This window comes from Pan troglodytes, chromosome 2, assembly GCF_028858775.2.
Source record: "Pan troglodytes isolate AG18354 chromosome 2, NHGRI_mPanTro3-v2.0_pri, whole genome shotgun sequence".
Classification (NCBI taxonomy): domain Eukaryota; kingdom Metazoa; phylum Chordata; class Mammalia; order Primates; family Hominidae; genus Pan; species Pan troglodytes.
In genome coordinates, this window is record NC_086015.1 from 56,237,526 (window position 1) to 56,260,352 (window position 22,827).

Consider the following 22,827-nt stretch of genomic DNA (forward strand, 5'->3'; position numbering starts at 1 on the left):
AAACAAAACAAACAAAAACTACGTGGGCCACACAGAACTTATCTGGGCCACAGTTTGTGGGTGCTAGGCTGGAGGGCTGGGTTCAGGGGTCCTCTGGGGCTCTCTGGGCATTTTCTGCTCTCTAGGATGGGGGCTGCTGCTCCCTGCAAAGCACCCCCCACTCCAGACCTATCTCCTGAAGCATTTATTGGCTTTGCTCCACTCCAGCCCCTCTCTCTCTTCTCACAAACCAGAGCTCACCCCTTGCTCTGCAACCACAGTCTAACGGGATTCCAAAGACAGGGTTAGGACAAGGCCAGCGCCAGAGACCTCAGAACCCTTTTGCTCTGCCAACCCCGAAATTCCATCTCACATGGTGGCTCCTGGGCCCCATCATGGTAAACTGGAGCTCATGCCTCCAACTGTTCAGGGCAGAGCTGGGCTGTTTCCAGATCCTCTACCCACTGTGTGCGGCTGGCCCCCATCTACCACTGTATAGAAGGGCACTGACACCCCAAGGAGCAGCAGCAGCACAGGTTGGAGCTGTCCTATGTCCACCTGGGGTCTCTTTGAGAAGGATGCAAGATTTCTTGCTTGACTGACAGATGTGGAAACTGAGGCCCAGAAGAAAGCAGCAGGTTTGCCAAGACTGTGCTACCTCACCTTCTTGGAGGAGTGCTGCTAAAAATAGTTCCTGGGAGAAGGGATCCTGGTGATGAGTGCTGCGTTCTCTCCCTGAGTCCACTCGCCCGCCTGCCACCCTCCACCGTCGCACCCTGCAAACCCACCCCTCTCCTGTGCCAGAACTTGCTAACACCAGTACCATGCCCTACCAATATCCATTGCTGACCCCGGAGCAGAAGGAGCTGTCTGACATCACTCATTGCATCGTAGCTCTGGGCAAGGGCATCCCGGCTGCAGATGAGTCCACTGGGAGCACTGCCAAGTGGCTGCAGTCCATTGGCACCGAGAATACCGAGGAGAACCGGTGCTTCTACCGCCAGCTGTGGCTGACAGCTGACAACCGCGTGAACCCCTGCATCAAGGGTGTCATCCTCTTCCATGAGACGCTGTACCAAAAGGCGGATGATGGGCGTCCCTTCCCCCAAGTTATCAAATCCAAGGGCAATGTTGTGAGCATCAAGGTAGACAAGGGGGTGGTACCCCTGGAAAGGGCAAATGGTGAGACCACCACCCAAGGGCTGGATGGGCTGTCTGAGCGCTGTGCCCCATACAAGAAGGATGGAGCCCACTTTGCCAAGTGGCATCATGTGCTGAAGATTGGGAAACACACCCCCTCAGCCCTCGCCATCATTGAAAATGCCAACATCAGCTGGGCGCGGTGGCTCACGCCTGTAATCCCAGCACTCTGGGAGGCTGAGGTAGGTGGATCATCTGAGGTCAGGAGTTCGAGACCAGCCTGGCCAACATGGTGAAATCCCATTTCTACTAAAAACACAAAAATGAGCTAGGCGTGGTGGCACACACCTGTAGTCCCAGCTACTTGGGAGGCTGAGGCAGGAGAATCGCTTAAACCTGGGAGACGGAGGTTGCATGAGCTGAGATTGTACCACTGCACTCCAGCCTGGGTGACAGAGTGAGACGCCGTCTTGAAAGAAAAAGAAAGAAAAGAAAGAAAAAGAAAGAAAGAAAGAAAGAAAGAAAGAAAGAAAGAAAGAAAGAAAGAAAGAAAGAGAGAAAGAGAGAAAAGAGAAAATGCCAGTGTGTCAATGTCCTGGCCCACTATGCCAGCATCTGCCAGCAGAATGGCATTGTGCTCATCGTGGAGCCTGAGGATCCTCCCCAGTGGGGACCATGACTTGTAGTACTGCCAGTATGTAACCGAGAAGGTGTGGCTGCTCTACAAGGCTCTGAGTGACCATGACATCTACCTGGAAGGCACCTTGCTGAAGTCCAATATGGTCACCCCAGGCCATGCCTGCATCCAGAAGTTTTCTCATGAGGAGACTGCCATGGCAACTGTCACAAGCACTACACTCTGGGGAATAAGCGGCCTAGAAGGATCACAACTGGGCCAGAACAGGGCCCACCCCAGACTCATCACTGAGGCAGGTGGGGTCATTCTCATTTCACAGACACAAAAACTAAGTGCTGCACTGCACAGTGCCCCCCACTGTCCCTGGGATCACCTTCCTGTCTGGAGGCCAGAGCAAGGAAGTGTCCATCAACCTCAATGCCATTAACAAGTGCCCCCTCCTGAAGCCCTGGGGCCTGACCTTCTCATATAGCTGAGCCCTGCAGGCCTCTGCCCTGAAGGCCTGGGGCAGGAAGAAGGAGAACCTGAAGGCTGTGCAGAAGGAGTATGTCAAGTGAGCCCTGGCAGATAGCCACGCCTGTCAAGGAAAGTATACTCCAAGCGGTCAGGCCGGGGCTGCTGCCAGTGAGTCCCTCTTCATCTTTAACCACGCCTAGTAAGCGGAGGTGTTCCCAGGCTGCCCCCCAACACCCCAGGCCCCGTCCCCTCCCACGCTCTCTTGAAGAGGGGGACTCCTCCTCGGGGCTCCAGGCTGGCTTGCCCTCGCTCTTGCCTCCCTCGTGACAGCGGTGTGTGTTGTCTGTGAATGCTAACTCCATCACCCTTTCTAGCACATTGCTAATAAACAGCTATTTAAGGGAGAAAAAATAAAAATAAAAATAAAAATAGTTCCTGGGGCCCAGAATAAAAAGGGGGAATTCTAGGGGCTGGGGTTGACATTTTCCTTTTGCCTTGACCATTGGGTGGGTACTATGTGCAGCAGCCCCTGACGGTGATAGTGATGGTAATGATGACCATGATGCAGACTGGGTGGGAGGGAAAAAAGTCCCCAGCGTCATCTCTGGGATGGGGCCTGACCTTGCCTCAACTCCAGCTGCCCAGGGCCAGAGCGAGTGATAAGATGAGTTTATACTGTAGCTCTGAGAAGGAAGGGAGGGAGGGAGAAGGAGGGAAGAAGGGAAAAGGGAGGGAGGGGTAAGGGAGAGAGAAAAAGGGAGAGAAAGGGAAAAGAAGATGGGGAAGGAGGGAAGGACAAGGGAGGAGTGAGAGGCGAAGAAGGAGAAGGAAAAGAAGAAAAAGAAAGAAGAAGAGGAGGAGGGGGCGGAGGGGGAAAGAAGAGGCCCCGAAGGATCACAACTGGAGCAGAATAGTGCCCACCCAGACTCATCACTGAGGCAGGTGGGGTCATTCTCATTTCACAGACACAAAAACTAAGATTTAGGGCATGAGGCAATTTGCTCAAGATCTCAGAGTTAGGACTAGAACTCATGGCTTACGCCTTGCTCTTCAAGGTCTCAAACCTTGAACCACTCAAGAAACATATGCCAAGATACCTCACCCTTACCTCATCAGAAAGGGGAGCTGGTTAAAATGCAGATTTCTGGGTCAAAATCAAAGGAGTGTGGCACAGGAATCTGCTTTTTGACCGGTACCCTGGGGGTGGTTCTTTGGGCCCTGACACTGGGAAACCCCGTGGCTCATTTAGGGCCTTTCTGGTCTGACCTCTTGGCGTCAGGTCCTGACCATACTCCCGTTGCCCAGCTATTTGGGCTGACTCACGCTGACCCCCCAACCACCACCCCCACAGGGCTGAGCCTTTTCCATCCAAGGCTTCACCCACAGTCTCCCAGTCGCATGTAGATCCACCCTTCCAACCAGCACCCGCTTCTCTTCTGGAAGCCTTCCTCGTGGTTGGGATCCTCCTCTTTCAGCGCCTGTTGGAGTAATAGCCTCCTCCTCTTCCTCCATCTGGAGTTGCTTACAACACTCTATTTCACTTTCCATGTGAGTCGGCCTTGTTTCCCAATCTTTCTCTATATTAAACAGGAAACTCCCAGAGGGCTAGGGACTGGCTGGTTTAAACAATAAACCTCTGAAATACAGGACTTCACCTGACCCTCCTGCCAGCCACAAGTGGCAGGGCTGGGAGAGCTTTACAAATCAGGAAACCAAGCCTTGAAGAGGTTGTGGCCTGCCCAAGTCTATGGCCAAGTAAGATTCAGAGCTGGGTTTGAAACCCATGCCCAACTCCACTATCCAGTTCTTTCTGCTTTGGCTTTGCCTCTGATCACCCCCCAAAAAACCCTGTGAGGGCCAGGCGCAGTGGCTCATGCCTATAATCCCAGAACTTTGGGAAGCTGAGGGTGATCACTTGAGGTCAGGAGTTCAAGACCAGCCTGGCCATCATGGTGAAACCCCATCTCTACTACAAATACAAAAATTAGCTGGGCGTGGTGGTGTAATCCCAGCTGCTCAGGAGGCTGAGGCAGAAGAATCGCTTGAACCTGGGAGGCAGAGGTCGCAGTGAGCCGAGATTGTGCCACTGCACTCCGGCCTGGGCAACAGAGGGAGACTCTGTCTCAAACAAACAAACAAAATAACAACAACAACAAAAACAACCTGTGAGGCAGGCATTTCAGGGATTATGATCCTATTGCCCAGATAAGGAAAGCAAGGCCCAAAGATGAGCAAAGCACTCAATATCATCCTTATTCTGTTCCCACTTCCAGCTGCACTTGGGTCCAAGTCCAAGTGCTGACCTTTTCTCTCTCATCTTCTCTGGGTGATGGGCACTGCCCAGGATCTCTTGGCTGAATGGCACAGAACTGGGTCTCGAGCTCTCAGACCAAAGCCCTCATCCTGGACTGGTCCCACTGCCACTCTGAACCCAGGTGCCTCCTCTGAAGGTGGAGACTCACCTCACCTGCCTTGCAGCCAGCTGGGTGCTCAGAGACAGAAATGCAAAGTACCTGGACACACCCTGGTCACCATCATTCTGGACTTTGTCCCTCTTGTTAATGCTCAGCTGGGAAAGGAATACCCTCAAAGGCCCTTTCCTCAAGAATGGAGGAGAGTACCTCTGAGCCTGGCACAGGCCCAGCCCAACACAGCCCAAGCCAAGCTGGGAAGGGTGTGGGGCAAGGAAACCAGACTGACATTCCTGAGACGGGTTTGCCAAGCCCTACACTTTATGTGTTGTACCCGGGAAACTCAATGGAGGTATGGCCCAACGCTGACCTTTGGCATGGAGGCCTAAGCCACCCTGCTGGTGCCCAGGGTGGCCAGCAAGGGGCTTCAGACAACCCTGGATGGAAAATAAAAATAGTGGCTAATATTTGTTACACGCTAACTATTGTCAGGCCCTGTGCCTTCCCCTCCTCCCCAAGTGCTCAGAGCTGTGGAGTGGATGGGTTCCACCCTAGCCCTGTTCCTCTGTCCCCTCTGGATCATCTTAGACCAGAAAGTGCCACAGCTGAGTGTCCCGCTTCTTCCGCATCCTGCCAGGACCACTCCATTTGTGGGCGATATAGCCAGCTCCACCTCCTCCGGGAAGCCCTTGTTCACAGTTTCCAAAGCAAGCCGCAGGTGGGATGGATCCTGCTTAACACCCCGGCCCAGAACCCCTTGGATCTCCTTCTTCCTCCATGTCCAAGACACCCAGCTTAACAAACCTGTAGCCCCCAACTTGGCCCTAGCGGCACCTCGCCTCGACCTTGCCATTTTATACTCAATTGGGGCGTAGGGTTCTGAAGCCCAGGGTAGTTGGTGGGGAGGCAGCACGAGGGTGCAGGATGAGGTCGGGAAAAGAGACCTCGTCCGCCCACCGCCTAGCGCTTCCTCCTCCCTGCAGGCGAGCCGGGGAATCCCCGGCAGCACCGATATCCGCAGAGCCCAAGAAGTGGGCCTCTCTGCCCCGCCCCCCGGCTCGCCGAGGGCTACGCGGCGCGCCTGCGCGGAAGAAGGCAGCGCCCAAGGCGCATGCGCAGCGGTCACTCCCGCTGTATATTAAGGCGCCGGCGATCGCGGCCTGAGGCTGCTCCCGGACAAGGGCAACGAGCGTTTCGTTTGGACTTCTCGACTTGAGTGCCCGTCTCCTTCGCCGCCGCCTCTGCAGAGTCCTCAGCGCAGGTGAGGGCCCGCGCAGTAGGTGCGGCGCCGGCCGAGGAAGCCCCGGGGTGTCCTGCCAGCCGTGGCACCGCTGCCCTGGGTGCTGGGACCCCATCCCCCACTGTCCCAGTCACCCGCCGCCTTGAGGTCAGCGTTTATCCTCCAGATCTTTTGCCTAGACGGCCGCCTCAGTTTCCCCCTTTCGGCCCCTTCCGGCTATTCCCGGTTGAACCCGCCGCTTTAGAATTCCCTTCTCATACCCCTCCCGTCATTCTCGAGACCTCGACCGCGGGTCACCTCTGACCCCCACTGCCGGAGGACTGCCTTCTTTCTCCAGACTCAACTCTCTCGACTTTATAAGCCCCTGCGCGTCCCCAGTGAGGCCCAAGGCGCTGGCCCTCATACCCCTACCTTCATTTGTGCCCCTCCTTTCTCAGTTATGCCCAGTTCTTCCCGCTGTGGGGACACGACCACGGAGGAATCCTTGCTTCAGGGACTCGGGACCCCGCTGGACCCCTTCCTCGGGTTTAGGGGATGTGGGGACCAGGAGAAAGTCAGGATCCCTAAGAGTCTTCCCTGCCTGGATGGATGAGTGGCTTCTTCCCCACCATCCCTTCTCCACCTAGATGTAAGCCAAGATGTCTTATCTGCACTGTGCATCTCCCTAAGAAACCTCTGGCCTCCCAAACCTGTTCTTGACTTTTCCCTCATCCTTCCGCCCCCTTGATTATGTACTGTCAGTATTTACTTCATTTGGTGAAGTTGCTTTGCAGGTGCCTTTGTGTAGCGCTGGGGAATGAAGAAGTTGGTGGCCCGGGTAAAGTGTGGTCACCATTCCTTAGCTCACATCAGTGCTGTCCTTAGGCATTTTTGAGGGAGAAGTGTTAGTATTCCAGGGTACCCTTTATATAAACTGCAGTTGACACCTGAATCCAGTGAGCTTGCAGTGATATTTGCCTGATTATTAACAACTGTTGATGTCACTCTTCATCAGTCTTTCCACAGGAGCCAGCATACTTCTTGAACATGGAGAGTGTTGTTCGCCGCTGCCCATTCTTATCCCGAGTCCCCCAGGCCTTTCTGCAGAAAGCAGGCAAATCTCTGTTGTTCTATGCCCAAAACTGCCCCAAGATGATGGAAGTTGGGGCCAAGCCAGCCCCTCGGGCATTGTCCACTGCAGCAGTACACTACCAACAGATCAAAGAAACCCCTCCGGCCAGTGAGAGTAAGTGTCATTGACAATGAAGGAGCAGGTACGGGTGTTTGTGCTCATTGGTAGACTAGAAGCAGTCCCCACAGTGGTGGTGAGGGTCACACTCACTCACAGAGGGCTGCTATGTGCAGGCTGGGCTCTGAGCACAGATTATCTCATACGATTGTCACCCCAAGGGTAGGCACTTTTAGCTTTTCCATCTTTAAAGGTGAAACAGTGGCCAGTGTTGCACATTACAGGTTTTTGGATTGCATGTTAGTGTCTATAGGGGTTTTAGTGTTTCCTCAGTGCCTCGTTCACATAAATATTAAATTGGAATGTTCTAATTTCCCTCATTAAACATTTAGCCTTCTAATTTCCCTCATTAAACATTTGGCCTTCGGCTTTTTATTTATTTATTTTTTCTTTTTTGAGACAGAGTCTTGCTCTGTCGCCCAGGTTGGAGTGCAGTGATGCAGTCTCGGCTTACTGCAACCTCCACCTCCCAGGTTCAAGTGATTCTCCTGCCTCAGCCTTCCAAGTATCTGGAATTACAGGCATGCACCACCACGCCCAGATAATTTTTGTACTTTTAGTAGGGTTTCACCTTGTTGGCCGGGCTGGTCTCAAACTCCTGACCTCAAATGATCCACCTGCCTCAGCCTCCCAGAGTGCTGGGATTGCAGGCGTGAGCCACCGTGCCCGGCCCCTTTGGCTTTTTAAAGTAGTGATTTTTTTTTTCTTAAAAGTTTTTGTTCTGTTGTGGTAAAATGCCCAAGAAAAATTACCATTTTAAGCACTTAAAAATGTGCAGTTCAGTGGTACATTCATATTGTTGTGTCATCACCACCATCCATCTCCAGAACTTTTTTCATCTTCCCAAACTGAAATTCTATACCCATCAAACAGTAACTCTCCATTCCTCTCTCCCCAACCCCTGACAACCACCATTCTGCTTTCTGTCTCTATGAATTTGACTATTCTAGTACCTCATATAAGTGAAATTGTACAGTATTTATTAGTGATTTTTAAAAACCAATTTATCTTGGCTGTGTGCAGTGGCTCACTCCTGTAATCCCAGCGCTTTGGGAGGCCGAGGTGGTTTGATCACCTGAGGCCAGGAGTTCGAGACCAGCCTGGCCACATGGTGAAACCCCACTGTTACAAAAAATACAAAAATTAGCTGGATGTGTTGGTGTACGCCTGTAATCCCAGCTATTTGGGAGGCTGAGGCATGAGAATTGCTTGAACCCAGGAGGTAGAGGTTGCAGTGAGCTGAGATCATGCCATGTATCTTTATTTGTATATACATTTGTTGTTGTTGTTTTTAACAAAGAGACTAGAGTTGAATTTAGTTTGCTCTGCTTCTGATAGGAGAGAACAAAGCTTTTCAGGTTCCACTTAATCCTAGAGAATATTTTACAGGTTTTTCTTAGGCGTGTTCTCTGGGTGTGGGCTTGTAAGAAAATAAGTTTGTTTTTCTTTAAGCAGAAAGGATTTAATCCTTTGTAGGGTTTATTTTCAAGAGTTAGTTATGTCTTTTTTACCAAAATGCTTGCAATGGCTATGTTTTAAATGATAGGATTTTTTTCTTTTTCTAGACTTTAATGAGTATGTATTACTTTTATAATAAATGAAATTAACTTCAAAATAATTTTTTTGGCCTTCCGTTATAGAAGATTTTAATGAAAACTGTATTGAGACACTTTACCCAAGTTATAGGAAAGGCTAGCCAGTGACTCACAGGAGTGTTCCAGAATGATGAAGAAAGACTTTTCTAGAAAGAAGGTGAATGAATTTGCTCAAGGGGAGAGGGAAGTCACTGTAACTAGAAGGATAATTACCAGCCAACTGTGTTTAGTCAGCAGACTTTGATGAATTTAGATGAGAAAGTAGATGAGGTATGTGAATGTGATATACCCCTATTTTTTCTTACTTTATTAGCAATCTAAAGACCTAAGTCTTAGTCTAATTTCTGTTGTTTAGATGAAAACCAATAGCTTTTATGTTAAGCAACAGCAAGCCTCTTTGTCAAGAATCTGTTTAGAAAATGTCAGCAGAGACAGGATGTGGTGGCTCATGCCTGTAATTCCAGCACTTTGGGAGGCTGAGGCGGGAGGACTGCTTGAGCCTAGGAGTTTGATAGAAGCTAGGGCCACATAACAAGACTCCGTCTCTACAAAAAATAAAAAATAAAAAGAATTAGCTGGGCGCAGTAGAACACCTGCAGTCCAAGCTACTTGGAGAGCTAAGGTGAGAGGATCACTTGAGCCTGGAGGTCAAAGCTGCAGTTAGCTATGATTGCACCATGCACTCTAGCCTGGTTGACAGAGTGAGATCCTGTTTCAAAAAAAAAGGAAAGGAAAATGTTAGCAGAGAAAAAAATGTGTGTGAATATTTCCCGTTACCTTACAGAGTGTGTCCTCTCATAAAATAAGCTGAGTGTAGTTGGGGTAGAAATTACTGGAAATGATCCAACTCAAGGATTCCGGGTTGTCTAAAACTAGAAAATGGTACTCTTTTGGATTTATGACGAGAAATACTGTGGGTTTAAGAGGCAACTGGAATGTGCCAGTTAACTCTTCATAGACGCATTGTTTCCTGTGAAGCAGATGAAAAACTAGAGAGATTAGCAGAACCTAATAAAAATAAGCTTGTGGCTGAGTGCAGTGGTTCACGCCTATAATCCCAGCACTTTGGGAGGCCAAGGCAGGTGGATAACCTGAGGTCAGGAGTTCAAGACCAGCCTGGACAACATGGTGAAACCCCATCTCTACTAAAAATACACGAATTAGCCAGGCATGGTGGCGCACACCTGTAACCCCAGCTACTTGGGAGGCTGAGGCATGAGAATCACTTGAACCCAGGAGGTGGAGGTTGTAGTGAGCCAAGATTGTGCCACTGTACTCCAACCTGGGGTACAGAGCAAGACTCCATCTTAAAAACAAAACAAAACAAAAAAAACACTTGTGTCTGGATGGTGGGGTAGAGTAAGTATTAAGTTTATCTTTGAGGCAATAAAAGAAAGAAATAAGTGGTTTTCTTACATACTGTGCAACCAGATCTGATGCTTCACTTTTTCCATTTCCTCCCTCAGAAGACAAAACTGCTAAGGCCAAGGTCCAACAGACTCCTGATGGATCCCAGCAGAGCCCAGATGGCACACAGCTTCCGTCTGGACACCCCTTGCCTGCCACAAGCCAGGGCACTGCAAGCAAATGCCCTTTCCTGGCAGCACAGATGAATCAGAGAGGCAGCAGTGTCTTCTGCAAAGCCAGTCTTGAGCTTCAGGAGGATGTGCAGGAAATGAATGCCGTGAGGAAAGGTAAGAGATGAGTTGTGAACCATTAGTGGTAGTGAAGGGGTCCTTTTAGTTCTTTTGGGCCCTCAGATTTGTGTATGAGCTATTATTAGGGCAGTATTTATGGAAACACCTTCCTCTTTTAGGGCCAGAGAGGAAGGTCTTCAAGATAGACAGTCAAGGGACTGTATTGCGAAAGTGGGACTTTCTTTCTGGTGCGTGTGTAAGATGTGACCAGCTTTTATAGTTACTACTTAATTTCTGAAAATAACCTGCAGTCTTGAGCTGCCACCAGCTGCCTTTTGTCCCTTTGGTCTTTCCCATCATCTGCTAGGATAAAGATAGAAAACAATGGTTTTACTGCAGTAAGTGCTGGTCCTAGGGCTCCCAAGCTGTGTGTCTTACTGATGGTCATTGAATTGCAACCTTAACTCCACAATATATAGGTGTGGCTATATCTGCAGAGAACTCAAGGCTCCCCAAAAGCCTAACCAGCAGAAATTATGCATATGGCCAAAATTGTTTTCTATGAAGAAAATTGAGATTAGGACCAGGCCCAGTGGCTCACACCTATAATCCTGGCACTTTGGGAGGCCAAGGCAGGTGGATCACTTGAGGCCAGGAGTTTAAGACCAGCCAGGCCAACATGGGGAAACCCCATCCCTACCAAAAATACAAAGATTAGCTGGGCATGATGGCACATGCCTATAGTCCCATCTTCTCAGGAGGTTGAGGAGGGAGGATCGCTTGAACCCAGGAGGCAGAGGTTGCAATGAGTCGAGATCGTGCCACTGCTCTCCAGCCTGGGTGACAGAATGGGACTCTGTCTCAAAAAAAAAAACACAGAAAATTGAGATTAGGATTGGGGTGGGGATGTAGTGGGGTGAATAAGACATGCCAACCAGCAAGAAAGCTTTGGACTTTATTGTTCATTAAAGCTGGCCAGTAGCTCTGAAAACAACACCAAGAGTCTGCCATTACAGTAACTAAAATAGAAGAGATGCTTTGTACACTCAGTTATAACTAACTTTGGTTATGCTTGGCCTTTTTTGTGAACTAGGCCATAAGCCATTTTTGACAATATGTTTGGAAGATATTGTGAACTCAGAATAGAAAGTTGGTCCCATTTGTTTCTTGTTACTTTTGTTCCAGAGGTTGCTGAAACCTCAGCAGGCCCCAGTGTGGTTAGTGTGAAAACCGATGGAGGGGATCCCAGTGGACTGCTGAAGAACTTCCAGGACATCATGCAAAAGCAAAGACCAGAAAGAGTGTCTCATCTTCTTCAAGATAACTTGCCAAAATGTAAGTCTCATTGTTATTTGCCTGATGTAGAAGAGAATTTATAATTTAAATGTACATTAGATTAAATATAAAATTGCATGGTGAGGCTGGGCACAGTAGCTCATACCTGTAATCCCAGCACTTTGGGAGGCTGAGGCGGGAGAAGATCACTTGAGGCCAGGAGTTTGAGACCAGCCTTGGCAACATAGCAAGACACTATCTCTACAAAAACAATTTTTTTAATTAGCCAGGCATGATGGCTTGCATCTATAGTCCCAGCTACTCAGGAGGCTAAGGTAGGAAGATTGCTTAAGCCCAAGACTTCAAGGTTCAGTGAGCTATGATCACGCTATTGCACTCCAGCCTGAATGACAGACAGAGACTCTGTCTCTAGGAAAAACAAAAAAATGTATGGTGAGTTGAGGCTTGAAAGCCATATCCCTTGCTTGCGTGAGCAGGTGCTTTTGGTTGTGGTGACTACAGGTGCTGTTGGTAGCCTGCCTTCTGTCCTTTAATACTTACCGTCTACACATGGCACTGAGCCAAACACGACATACAGTCTTATTTACTTACAAGATGAGGACATCAAATAACCTGCCCAGGATCTCCCTCAGTTGCCAAGCTGAGACTTGTTGTATTTCACCAAAACGCAGCTGTGTTTCACAACCATCATTCTGTACTGTCTTTTGTTCAATTTTTAGCTGTTTCCACTTTTCAGTATGATCGTTTCTTTGAGAAAAAAATTGATGAGAAAAAGAATGACCACACCTATCGAGTTTTTAAAACTGTGAACCGGCGAGCACACATCTTCCCCATGGCAGATGACTATTCAGACTCCCTCATCACCAAAAAGCAAGTGTCAGTCTGGTGCAGTAATGACTACCTAGGAATGAGTCGCCACCCACGGGTGTGTGGGGCAGTTATGTAAGTAGCCCTTGGCTTTCAAATATTACTGTTGTTATTTGGCAAGCCAATGATGATGTATAGGGGTTGGATCTTTTATGAAGGGAACATTCAGTAGCTGAAAGTGTGCCATAGCAAAATACTATTCTTAGCTTCTGAAAAATATCTACAGATTACTTTTAAAGGAACTCTAATATGCAGGTAGCTGCTGGAGCCCCTTAACTTGTGAGGGTTCAAGCTTATAGGCTCAATGACCACACATGTCAGTCCACTTTCTATCACTCTGCAAGTGAGTGTGCCTTTAACACCAGGCAGTCTTTCACAGAGACATCCTTGGTTGTGGCTGTGAGTGGAGAAATACGAATCTAGCAGCGCTAGAGAAAAAGCTACTCCAAAAGACATGTTAAAAAGGATGGTAGATCCCATCACTCGTCCTTCAGGAGGCTCACCATCCTAGGGATGCTGGAGAGAGTTGCTTGCCAGATTCTCCAAAGGCTTGCTAAAGAGGGTCCCGGTTTGAGGTTTAATGATAGTGATATATCCAAACATTACATGACTGGCTTGCAGAGGGTAACCACCATCCAGGATGTCCCTCTAGAGTTTGCTTTTTCTTAAGCTAACATGTTATTGGAAAGAATAATGTTTCTCAGAAAATAAACCTTAGTTTCTTAGAAAAGAAACTCAGCTAATACCAAGCACTTACTGACTGTTAAATGAACACTTGTTCTTGATGATTCCTGGAGGTATCATCACCCTAGCATTGACACCTTCTCCCACCTAGTCTGAAGATGAAATCAGTTGAAATTTCTGACCCCAGGTTTCACAGTGAGAGAGTTGCTACATCAACATGTTTCAGTCTCCTGGATCCTAGAAAGGGGAAAAAATCCACATGGTGTTTAGAACCATGAGCTTTATTTTCTGGTTTTGTTTGTTTGTATTTTTAAACAGGGACACTTTGAAACAACATGGTGCTGGGGCAGGTGGTACTAGAAATATTTCTGGAACTAGTAAATTCCATGTGGACTTAGAGCGGGAGCTGGCAGACCTCCATGGGAAAGATGCCGCACTCTTGTTTTCCTCGTGCTTTGTGGCCAATGACTCAACCCTCTTCACCCTGGCTAAGATGATGCCAGGTAAGGAAGCCTGGCATGGGTGCCTTCGAGTTTTTTGGGTTTCTTAGTAATAACAAGAATATTGGCAACAAAGAAGCCTTACCAGAACCTCTCAATTGAAAATCATAATCCTATCTGGGCATTTGTTCTGGGGTCAAGCATGAAATGCTGACTGTACATTATGGGTTCCAGGAGAACGTGATACCAGTGAAAATTCAAACTTGAAATGTCTCATCCTTGAGCTAATTGCCTCAAATATGTTTTGTATTCTAAGATGATCCTTTGGAGAAGTCTCTTAATCATTTAGTTAGCTCTTGATTGAGTTTGGAGTGAGGCAGTCAGATTTAAGAGCAGATTAATTGCCTGCCACAAGGTTATTCTACACCTTTGGGCCTTCTCACAAGGGAAGCACTAACTAGTTATTTTGCCAGGAAGAAACTGGCACACAGTGTCTTTTTCCTACTAGGCATTTTCAAAGCATCATTTCCAAGGAAAAGTCTGTTGTCTCTCTCTAGGAAATAATTTGTCTTCGATGCACATGGCAATAAATAGCATTTTTGTTGTCTTAGGCTGTGAGATTTACTCTGATTCTGGGAACCATGCCTCCATGATCCAAGGGATTCGAAACAGCCGAGTGCCAAAGTACATCTTCCGCCACAATGACGTCAGCCATCTCAGAGAACTGCTGCAAAGATCTGACCCCTCAGTCCCCAAGATTGTGGCATTTGAAACTGTCCATTCAATGGATGGTAAGTGTGGATAGAGGTTCCTCTGAAACCTAAGATGAAAAACTAGGCCTGAACTCTTTAAAAGTATGGTGTTTTGTTGTGTTTTTTAATTTTTTTTTTTTGTGACCGAGTCTCGCTCTGTTGCCCAGGCAGGAGTGCAGTGGTGCGATCTCGACTCACTGCAAGCTCCGCCTCCCGGGTTCACGTCATTCTCCTGCCTCAGCCTCCCGAGTAGCTGGGACTACAGACGCCTGCCACCACGCCTGGCTAATTTTTTTTTTTTTTTTTTTTGAGACGGAGTCTCGCTCTGTCACCCAGGCTGGAGTGCAGTGGCGTGATCTCGGCTCACTGCAAGCTCCACTTCCTGGGTTCACGCCATTCTCCTGCCTCAGCCTCCTGAGTAGCTGGGACTACAGGCGCCTGCCGCCACGCCCAGCTAATTTTTTGTATTTTTAGTAGAGACAGGGTTTCACCATGTTAGCTAGGATGGTCTTGATCTACTGACCTTGTGATCCGCCTGCCTCAGCCTCCCAAAGAGCTGGAATTACAGGTGTGAGCCACCGCACCTGGCCTAACTTTTTGTATTTTTAGTAGACGGGGTTTCACTGTGTTAGTCAGGATGGTCTCAATCTCCTGACCTTGTGATCCGCCCACCTTGGCGTCCCAAAGTGCTGGGATTACAGGCGTGAGCCACCGTGCCCGGCCTGTTGTGTTTTTTAATTTTCTTTTCCTTTCTGCCAGGATTTTTTTTTTCTTCTTCCAACTTTTAGGTTCAGTGGGTACATGTGCGGGTTTATTATATGGGTAAATTATGTGTCACAGGGTGTTGGTGTACCAATTATTTCATCACCTAGGTAATAAGCATAGTACCCAATGGTAGTTTTTGATCTCACCCTCCTCCTACCCTCCACTCTCAAGTCGGTCCCTGGTGTCTGTTGTTCCCTTCTTTGTGTCTATGTGTTCTCAATGTTTAGCTTCCACTTATAAGTGAGAGCGATATTTGGTTTTTCCGTTCCTGTATTAATTCACTTAGGATGGCCTCTAGCTCCATCCGTATTGCTGTAAAGGACATGGTCTCATTCTTTTTTTATTGCTGTGTAGTATTGCATTCTGCCAAGATTTGTAATTGGTGGACTTTTTTCTAATAGATTTGGGTGAAAGTGGATTTTCTATTCTGGCTTTTACTAGGCTCTGGGACCCCAGGTAACCTAGAAATTAGAGGAAGTTCATTTTCTTTCCAATATTGAAAATGATACCTTAGAATAGAAGTTTACGTTGTTCTGACTCTAACCAAAACAGAAATTTCTGAAGCGGCAAAAGCTCTTCAGAGCAGTCTCTGGTCTTTCCTCAGGGGCAGTGTGCCCACTGGAAGAGCTGTGTGATGTGGCCCATGAGTTTGGAGCAATCACCTTCGTGGATGAGGTCCACGCAGTGGGGCTTTATGGGGCTCGAGGCGGAGGGATTGGGGATCGGGATGGAGTCATGCCAAAAATGGACATCATTTCTGGAACACTTGGTATGTATACATTGTATTACATACACTAAAATTCCATTATCCTAACAAGGCCAAGGACTAACTAGTCTAACTGGGATCAGGTGAGGAGACAGCCTGGCAGCATATGAAGCCTGGGCCACTCTTTCTTTTGGCCCAGCTTAGTGGAATCCCTTGGGTCATGGAGGCATGGCTCTTAGAATCAAAGTAAATCCCACAGCCTAACACACAGATAGACCATTTATTGCCATCTGAGCTCATTTCAGACATAGTTGTAGGTCTAGCCCCATGCCATGGCAAGAGCCTGTACTCTCTGTGCCTCAGGCTGTTCTTAATTAAAAAGAAAAAGGAATTCTAGTACTTTTCTCCTGGAGCACTTGTTAGGTTCAGGTGTTGTGAAGTGCTGAACTCCGTGCCTGCCACGTGGGAACATTCTAATTCATCCTGGTTTTCCTCTGCTCTTCCTCATACAGAGGCTATGTCTCGTGGTAGATGGGAGCTAGACTTTGGAGCCCTGCCACCTCACTAGTTGTGTGACCTTGAGTTGGTAGTTAACCTTTCTATACCTCAGTTTCATCATCAATATAATGGAGAAAACAATAGGACCTGAATCAGAATTTATGTGGAGAAGGTAAATAAGTTGTATGCAAACAGTTATTATAGACATTCCCTCTGAGAACCTATGAGAACCCTAAAGAGATGAAAATTACATAAATTTGAAGAATTTTTTTTAAGCCTTCAGAAGTGGGTAAGGCAGTTGGAAACCCATCTAGCAGTTAGCTAAAATGCCAGTTTATAGCCTATGCTTGGTAAAGGAAGGGCAGGCTTTTTAAAAAGCGTCCTTCAGCACTGTCAAGGGGTATGAGAACCTAGTGCAGACCCAGAAAGCCTGAGAGTTCTAAGGGTGGAACCACTACCGGGAGAAAAACACCTGATCATGTGTCTTAATTCAAGAAGCTCTTTTCTTTTTTTTTTTTTTTTCGAGACGGAGTGTCACTCTGTTGCCCAGGCTGGAGTGCAGTGGCGCGATCTCAGCTCACTGCAAGCTCCACCTCCCGGGTTCATGCCATTCTCCTGCCTCAGCCTCCCAAGTAGCTGGGACTACAGGCACCCACCACCATGCCTGGCTAATTTTTTGTATTTTTAGTAGAGACGGGGTTTCACCGTGTTAGCCAGAATGTTCTCAATCTCCTGACCACGTGATCTGCCCACCTCAGCCTCCCAAAGTGCTGGGATTACAGGCGTGAGCCACCACACCCGGCCAGAAGCTCTTTTCTTTTAAGGATGTCTCCTGATGTGGGCTCTTTGAAGGTATGGTCATTGTGAGATGGAAAAGGCTGGAGAGAGAAACTTTATACCATAGGAGATTGAACCAACCCAGCTTTGCATGTGGTTTTAGCAAAAACATTAATTATAGAATGTAATGTTAAGATCTATGAAGACTCTTCTGGAGTTCTTTTTGTTTTTTGAGACAGGCTCGCACTCTGTGCCCAGGTGTGATCACAGCTCATCTGCAGCCTCCACCTCCTGGGCTCAAGTGATCCTCCCACCTCAACCTCCTGAATAACTGAGACTACAGGTGTGCGCTAGCATGCCTGGCTAATTTTTGTATTTTTAGTAGAAACGGGGTTTCACCATATTGGCCAGCCTGGTCTCTAACTCCTGAGCTCAAGTGATTTGCCTACCTCGGCCTCCCAAAGTGCTGGGACTATAGGTGTGAGCCACTGCACCTGGCCTCTTCTGGAGTTTTTAATCCTGAAACTTGAGATGTAGATCACACAAAAGGACTCAATGAGAATTGAAAACCAAGTCTGGCCCTAAATCAATCCTAATGCATTAATTGTCAAGAGTTTTGTTCTTAAGTAGGAAATAACACCAGTCACACCAAAACAGTTAATGCCTTAGCTGGGTAAAATTCCAGCCTCTGGGATAATGTTCCCTGTGGGAGGATGGTACAAGCACTGCAGAGCCAGTCTTGTTCCAAAGAGCACATGCAGTGCAGCCATGGGGAGTGGAGCTGTGCTGGCTGTCAGAGCAGCAAGCCTGGGTGAGAAAGGGAAAGGAGAATAAGATGGTGGGAAGGGAGGCAGCAGCAGGGTATTTGGGCACACTGGGACCAGTCACTGAGGTGTCAGATCTGATTGGAAGACCCGCATTTTGATCCTGGTTAGACACCAGCTTGGCCATATGACTTTGGGCAAGACCCTTTTGTAACTTTCCTTAGCGTTTTTACCCTTTTAAAAGTGAGTAGCCAGGCACGATAACTCACACCTGAATCCCAGCACTTTGGGAGGCTGATACAGGAGGACCACTTGAACCCAGGAGTTTGAGACCAGCCCTGGGCAACGAAGCATGGCCTCCTCTCTACACAAAATAAAAATTTAAAAAATCAGCCAGGCATGGTGGTGTACACCTGTCCTAGCTACTTGGGAGGCTGAGGCGGAAGGAATACTTGAGCCCAGGAGGTTGAGGCTGCAGAGAGCTATGATCATGCCACTGCACTCCAGCCTGGGTGACAGAGCAAGACCCTGTCTCTAAAAAAAAAAAGGAAGATTAGATATCCTTTTATAGTCATGCATTGCTTAACGATGGGGGATGTGTTCTGAGAATTGCATCACTAGGCGATTTCATCATTGTGCAAACACCATAGAGTGTACTTACATAAACCTAGATTATATAGCCTACCGCACACCTAGGCTTTGTGGTATGGCGTATTGCTCCTAGGCTGCAAACCTGTACAACATGTTACTGTATTGGATACTGTTGGCAACACCATGGTATTTGTGTATCTAAACATACCTAAACATAGAAAAGGTACAGTAAAAATACAGTATTATAATCTTATGGGACCACCATCATATATGTGGTCGTCATTGACTGAGACATCATTAATGTGGTGCATGACTACTCCAATCAGTCCAGGAACAAATTAAAAAGATAAGGAGAAAAGTCAGTGCTTTGAGGCTCCACAACACCTTGCTGTGTCCATTTAGAGCAATTTACAGCTGTTGCTGTAATTAATGAAGCTATCTCCTCCCAGGCAAAGCCTTTGGCTGTGTTGGAGGGTACATCGCCAGCACGAGTTCTCTGATTGACACCGTACGGTCCTATGCTGCTGGCTTCATCTTCACCACCTCTCTGCCACCCATGCTGCTGGCTGGAGCCCTGGAGTCTGTGCGGATCCTGAAGAGCGCTGAGGGACGGGTGCTTCGCCGCCAGCACCAGCGCAACGTCAAACTGATGAGACAGATGCTAATGGATGCCGGCCTCCCTGTTGTCCACTGCCCCAGCCACATCATCCCTGTGCGGGTAATGGCCTGTCTCTGATTGGACTTGCCGTGGGGTGTGCCTCTACACATGATGTACGGATGTTCTGCTTCATACCTTCCTGAAGTTGGGCTTGAGCGGGGTGACTGCCAGGGCAGGGGTTGTAGCCAGCCACCCTCTGTCATGTTTCCGCCATTGGCTGACTTCACCAAGAGAAGAAAGCCTTTGAACCCGGCAGGCTGGGGCAGAAGTTCCCTCTCCGGAGCACTGACCTTAACAGGGTAAACACAGAGCTTATATCTAGAAAGCTCCAGAAGCCTGAGCTTGGCCAGCTTTGAAGTATGGCTTTCTACTTAGTAAATTTCAAAATAGGTTTTGCCCTTCCCACTACAAATGGTAGCACTGTTGATGTCACAGTTGAATTAGTGTAATGAATACAGCTAGTATAACTGAATCTAGATTATACATCCTGGGTATGAGAGTCTGCTGGTACGAACAGAACCAGTGTTTTCTGATTAAAAATGTATTTCTTTTTAATAAGGTTTTGGTTCCCTGGTGTTCACGAAACAACACTGGCTCCTTTTAAATGACAGGTGTTTGGGCAGCGCTTTCCCTCTGCCCCAAGCTTGCATGTGTTGCTACAGTCTGGTCTTGAGCCTGAGCGTTGTGGGGACTGCGTTCGTTAGGATCTCTGCTAAGAGGTAGTCCTTCCTGTTGTGACCTTACCTTCTGCTCTCATTGAACTTAGGTTGCAGATGCTGCTAAAAACACAGAAGTCTGTGATGAACTAATGAGCAGACATAACATTTACGTGCAAGCAATCAATTACCCTACGGTGCCCCGGGGAGAAGAGCTCCTACGGATTGCCCCCACCCCTCACCACACACCCCAGATGATGAACTACTTCCTTGGTGAGTACCTGGGGAGCTGCTGGTGCCTCACTGAGGAGTTGCATAAAGCTGTCTTTGCAGTGTTTATAATTGAAGCCCTTCAGAGGCATTCAGATTTGTTTCTTCTTCTTTTTTTAGTTTTTTTTTTGAGACAAGAGTTTCGCTCTTGTTGCCCAGGCTGGAGTACAATGGCACAATCTCGGCTCACCGCAACCCCTGCCTCCCAGGTTCAAGCGATTCTCCTGCCTCAGCTTCCTGAGTAGCTGGGATTACAGCCATGCGCCACCACGCCTGGCTGATTTTGTATTTTTAGTAGAGATGGGGTTTCTCCATGTTGGTCAGGCTGGTCTCGAACTCCCGACCTCAGGTGATCCACCCACCTCAGCCTTCCAAAGTGCTGGGATTACAGGTGTGAGCCATGGTGCCCGGCCTGTTTCTTCTTTTTCCAAGTAACTAAGCATGCCCTCAAATGGTTCAAAACCCTAAAAGTTATTTATTGTCTGATTCACATCAAGAGGGTGGAGAGTCATTTTGGGAGCTCTGAGGGAGCCTGGGAATCCGCTCAGTGTTTCCAGTGCCCCCTTGTCTACGTGGCTGAAGGATGCACGGTAATGACTTGCAGGGAGAAGAGGCCTCTGAAGGCTTGAGTCCCCGCTGGCCCTCCGGAGTCCACCTCACATTTGTCTTCACCACTGCCCTCTACTCCATGATGTTGTATAATCCTTGAATAACCCCACACCTAATCGCCTCTGATAAGAGGAATTGCTCAATATTTTCAACTGCCCCGTGGTTCTATATTGCTCCACCCATGTCCAACCTAAAGGCAGAGACGGAACGGGGCTATTAGCCACAGGTCACCTCTGCCTCGAAGGTACATTGCCCTCCCAAGCCCGCCCAGCGTGGCTCAGCTTCCTCACAGGCTCTCTGTTCTGTTGGAAATGCTGGGTTTAAACTGTCACGTGGCAGTGTTGGAGCAGCTTCTTCCCTACAGGCCTGTGAAATCAAGCCCAACTCTGGGTTTTATTTTTCTCTTTATTTATTTTTATAAAAGCCTTAAAATTTTTATAAAAGCCTTATCTCCGTAGAGATATAACTCACATACCATAAAATTCACCCTTTTAAAGTATCCAAGTCTATGATTTTTAAGTACACTCCCAGTGTTATGCAACCATCACTTCTATCTGATTCTAGAACATTTTCATCACCTCAGAAGCCCCTACCCATTAGGAGTCACTCCTCTTTTCCCCATCCCCAGCCCCTGTCAACCACGGCTCTTTCTGTCTCTATGGATTTGCCTTTTCTGGACCTTGTGTCTAAGTGGAATCATACGGCCTGTGCTCCTTTGTGTCTGCCTTCTTCCAGCATCATGTCTCCAAGGCTCATCCATGCTGTAGCATTCATCAGCACTTCATTTCTTTCCGTTACCAAATAACCTTCCATTGTACAGATTTACCACATTTTGTTTATCCGTCTATTGGTGGACATTTGGTTGTTTCTCTTGTTAACTATTATGAATAATGCTGCTATGAACATTTGTGTACAAGTTTTTGTGTGGACATATGTTTTCATTTCTCTTGTGTATATTACTCCCTTTAATATTTAAAAACTGTTTCTCCTCAGAGAATCTGCTAGTCACGTGGAAGCAAGTGGGGCTGGAACTGAAGCCTCATTCCTCAGCTGAGTGCAACTTCTGCAGGAGGCCACTGCATTTTGAAGTGATGAGTGAAAGAGAGAAGTCCTATTTCTCAGGCTTGAGCAAGTTGGTATCTGCTCAGGCCTGAGCATGACCTCAATTATTTCACTTAACCCCAGGCCATTATCATATCCAGATAGTCTTCAGAGTTGTCTTTATATGTGAATTAAGTTATATTAAATTTTAATCTATAGTAAAAACATAGTCCTGGAAATAAATTCTTGCTTAAATGGTGGTTCTTTCTGCTATTGGCTACTGGATAAAATTCTTCATTGGCTAGACACAGTGGCTAACACCTGTAATCACAACACTTGGGAGGCCAAAGCAAGAGGATCACTTGAGGCCAGGAGTTTGAAGCTGCAGTGAGCCATGATTGCTCCACTGCACTCCAGCCTGGGTGACAGCAAGACCGCCTCTGAAATAAAAAATAATAATTGTCATCATCCCTTTAAGTTCAGTCTGTATTCTAGGAATGAATAAACTGAATCAAGTACTGGAGCTCTGGTAATGGCTTCAGAGGAGGAGCAGCAGAACCTCCCACTGCTTGAGCCCTGCTACCTCCTTAATGCCTACTGTATCCAGTGGCTGACCCAGCCGCACCCGGCAACTGAACAGTTTTGAAAGAGTGACACCACCTTGGCGGCCGGTTTCACTTTAAACTTCTCACTTCACATCTTCAATGGATAGTCAGTGCTGCCCAGCAGTCCTGCTACAGCTGCCTCCCCCTGACTTTCCCTTTCAGCTACTGCCTTGACCCCATTCTTCCCTGTGAAAGTCTGGGCGTCAGAAGACTGGCTTGTCTGTCACCACCCTGTCCTCCAGCCTGTCAGCTTCCTGCACCTGTAGTTGTGTCCCATCCAGCAAAGGCAGAGGGGTTTGTGCTCCTCATCCTGCCTCTCTCCGTTTGTATTTCAGGTCCTGTTGTTTCTTGCATGGTCCTGCAGCCATCTCTTTGCTGCAGAATTTCTCCCCCTCTGCTGGTTCATCCTCCTTGGCCTGCAGAGGCTTTGTCCCCCTTCTGAAAAATAAGCTCTCTCTGTCTAGACCCCCTTCTTGCTGCCCCTGCCCTTCTGTGCTGCCCCTGTTCTAAGCAGTTGCCCTTTCA

At 47.8% G+C, this 22,827-nt stretch overlaps 1 protein-coding gene and 1 pseudogene across 6 annotated transcripts; both read left to right on the plus strand.

The window, feature by feature from the left end:
* Positions 1-772: 772 nt before the first annotated feature.
* LOC745716 (fructose-bisphosphate aldolase A-like) lies at positions 773-2,412 on the plus strand (annotated as a pseudogene).
* A 3,296-nt stretch (positions 2,413-5,708) lies between these two features.
* Positions 5,709-21,940, plus strand: ALAS1 (5'-aminolevulinate synthase 1). Of its 6 annotated transcripts, none has more exons than XR_010155599.1 (11): positions 5,709-5,884; positions 6,858-7,088; positions 10,153-10,380; positions 11,509-11,658; positions 12,339-12,561; positions 13,489-13,673; positions 14,222-14,401; positions 15,732-15,896; positions 18,913-19,420; positions 19,888-20,050; positions 21,650-21,940. XR_010155599.1 is itself a non-coding variant. In XM_516501.7 (11 exons), exons 2-11 carry the CDS (start codon positions 6,890-6,892, stop codon positions 21,808-21,810), a joined length of 1,923 nt encoding a protein of 640 aa, XP_516501.2. In that variant the 5' UTR covers positions 5,712-5,884; positions 6,858-6,889; the 3' UTR covers positions 21,811-21,940. The 6 variants fall into 6 exon arrangements, 5 of the variants coding, with proteins under 5 accessions (XP_516501.2, XP_009443860.1, XP_054537903.1 ...); XM_516501.7 differs by having other exon boundaries at positions 5,712-5,884; positions 18,913-19,181; XM_009445585.2 differs by having other exon boundaries at positions 5,712-5,884; positions 6,869-7,088; positions 18,913-19,181.
* Positions 21,941-22,827: the final 887 nt, after the last annotated feature.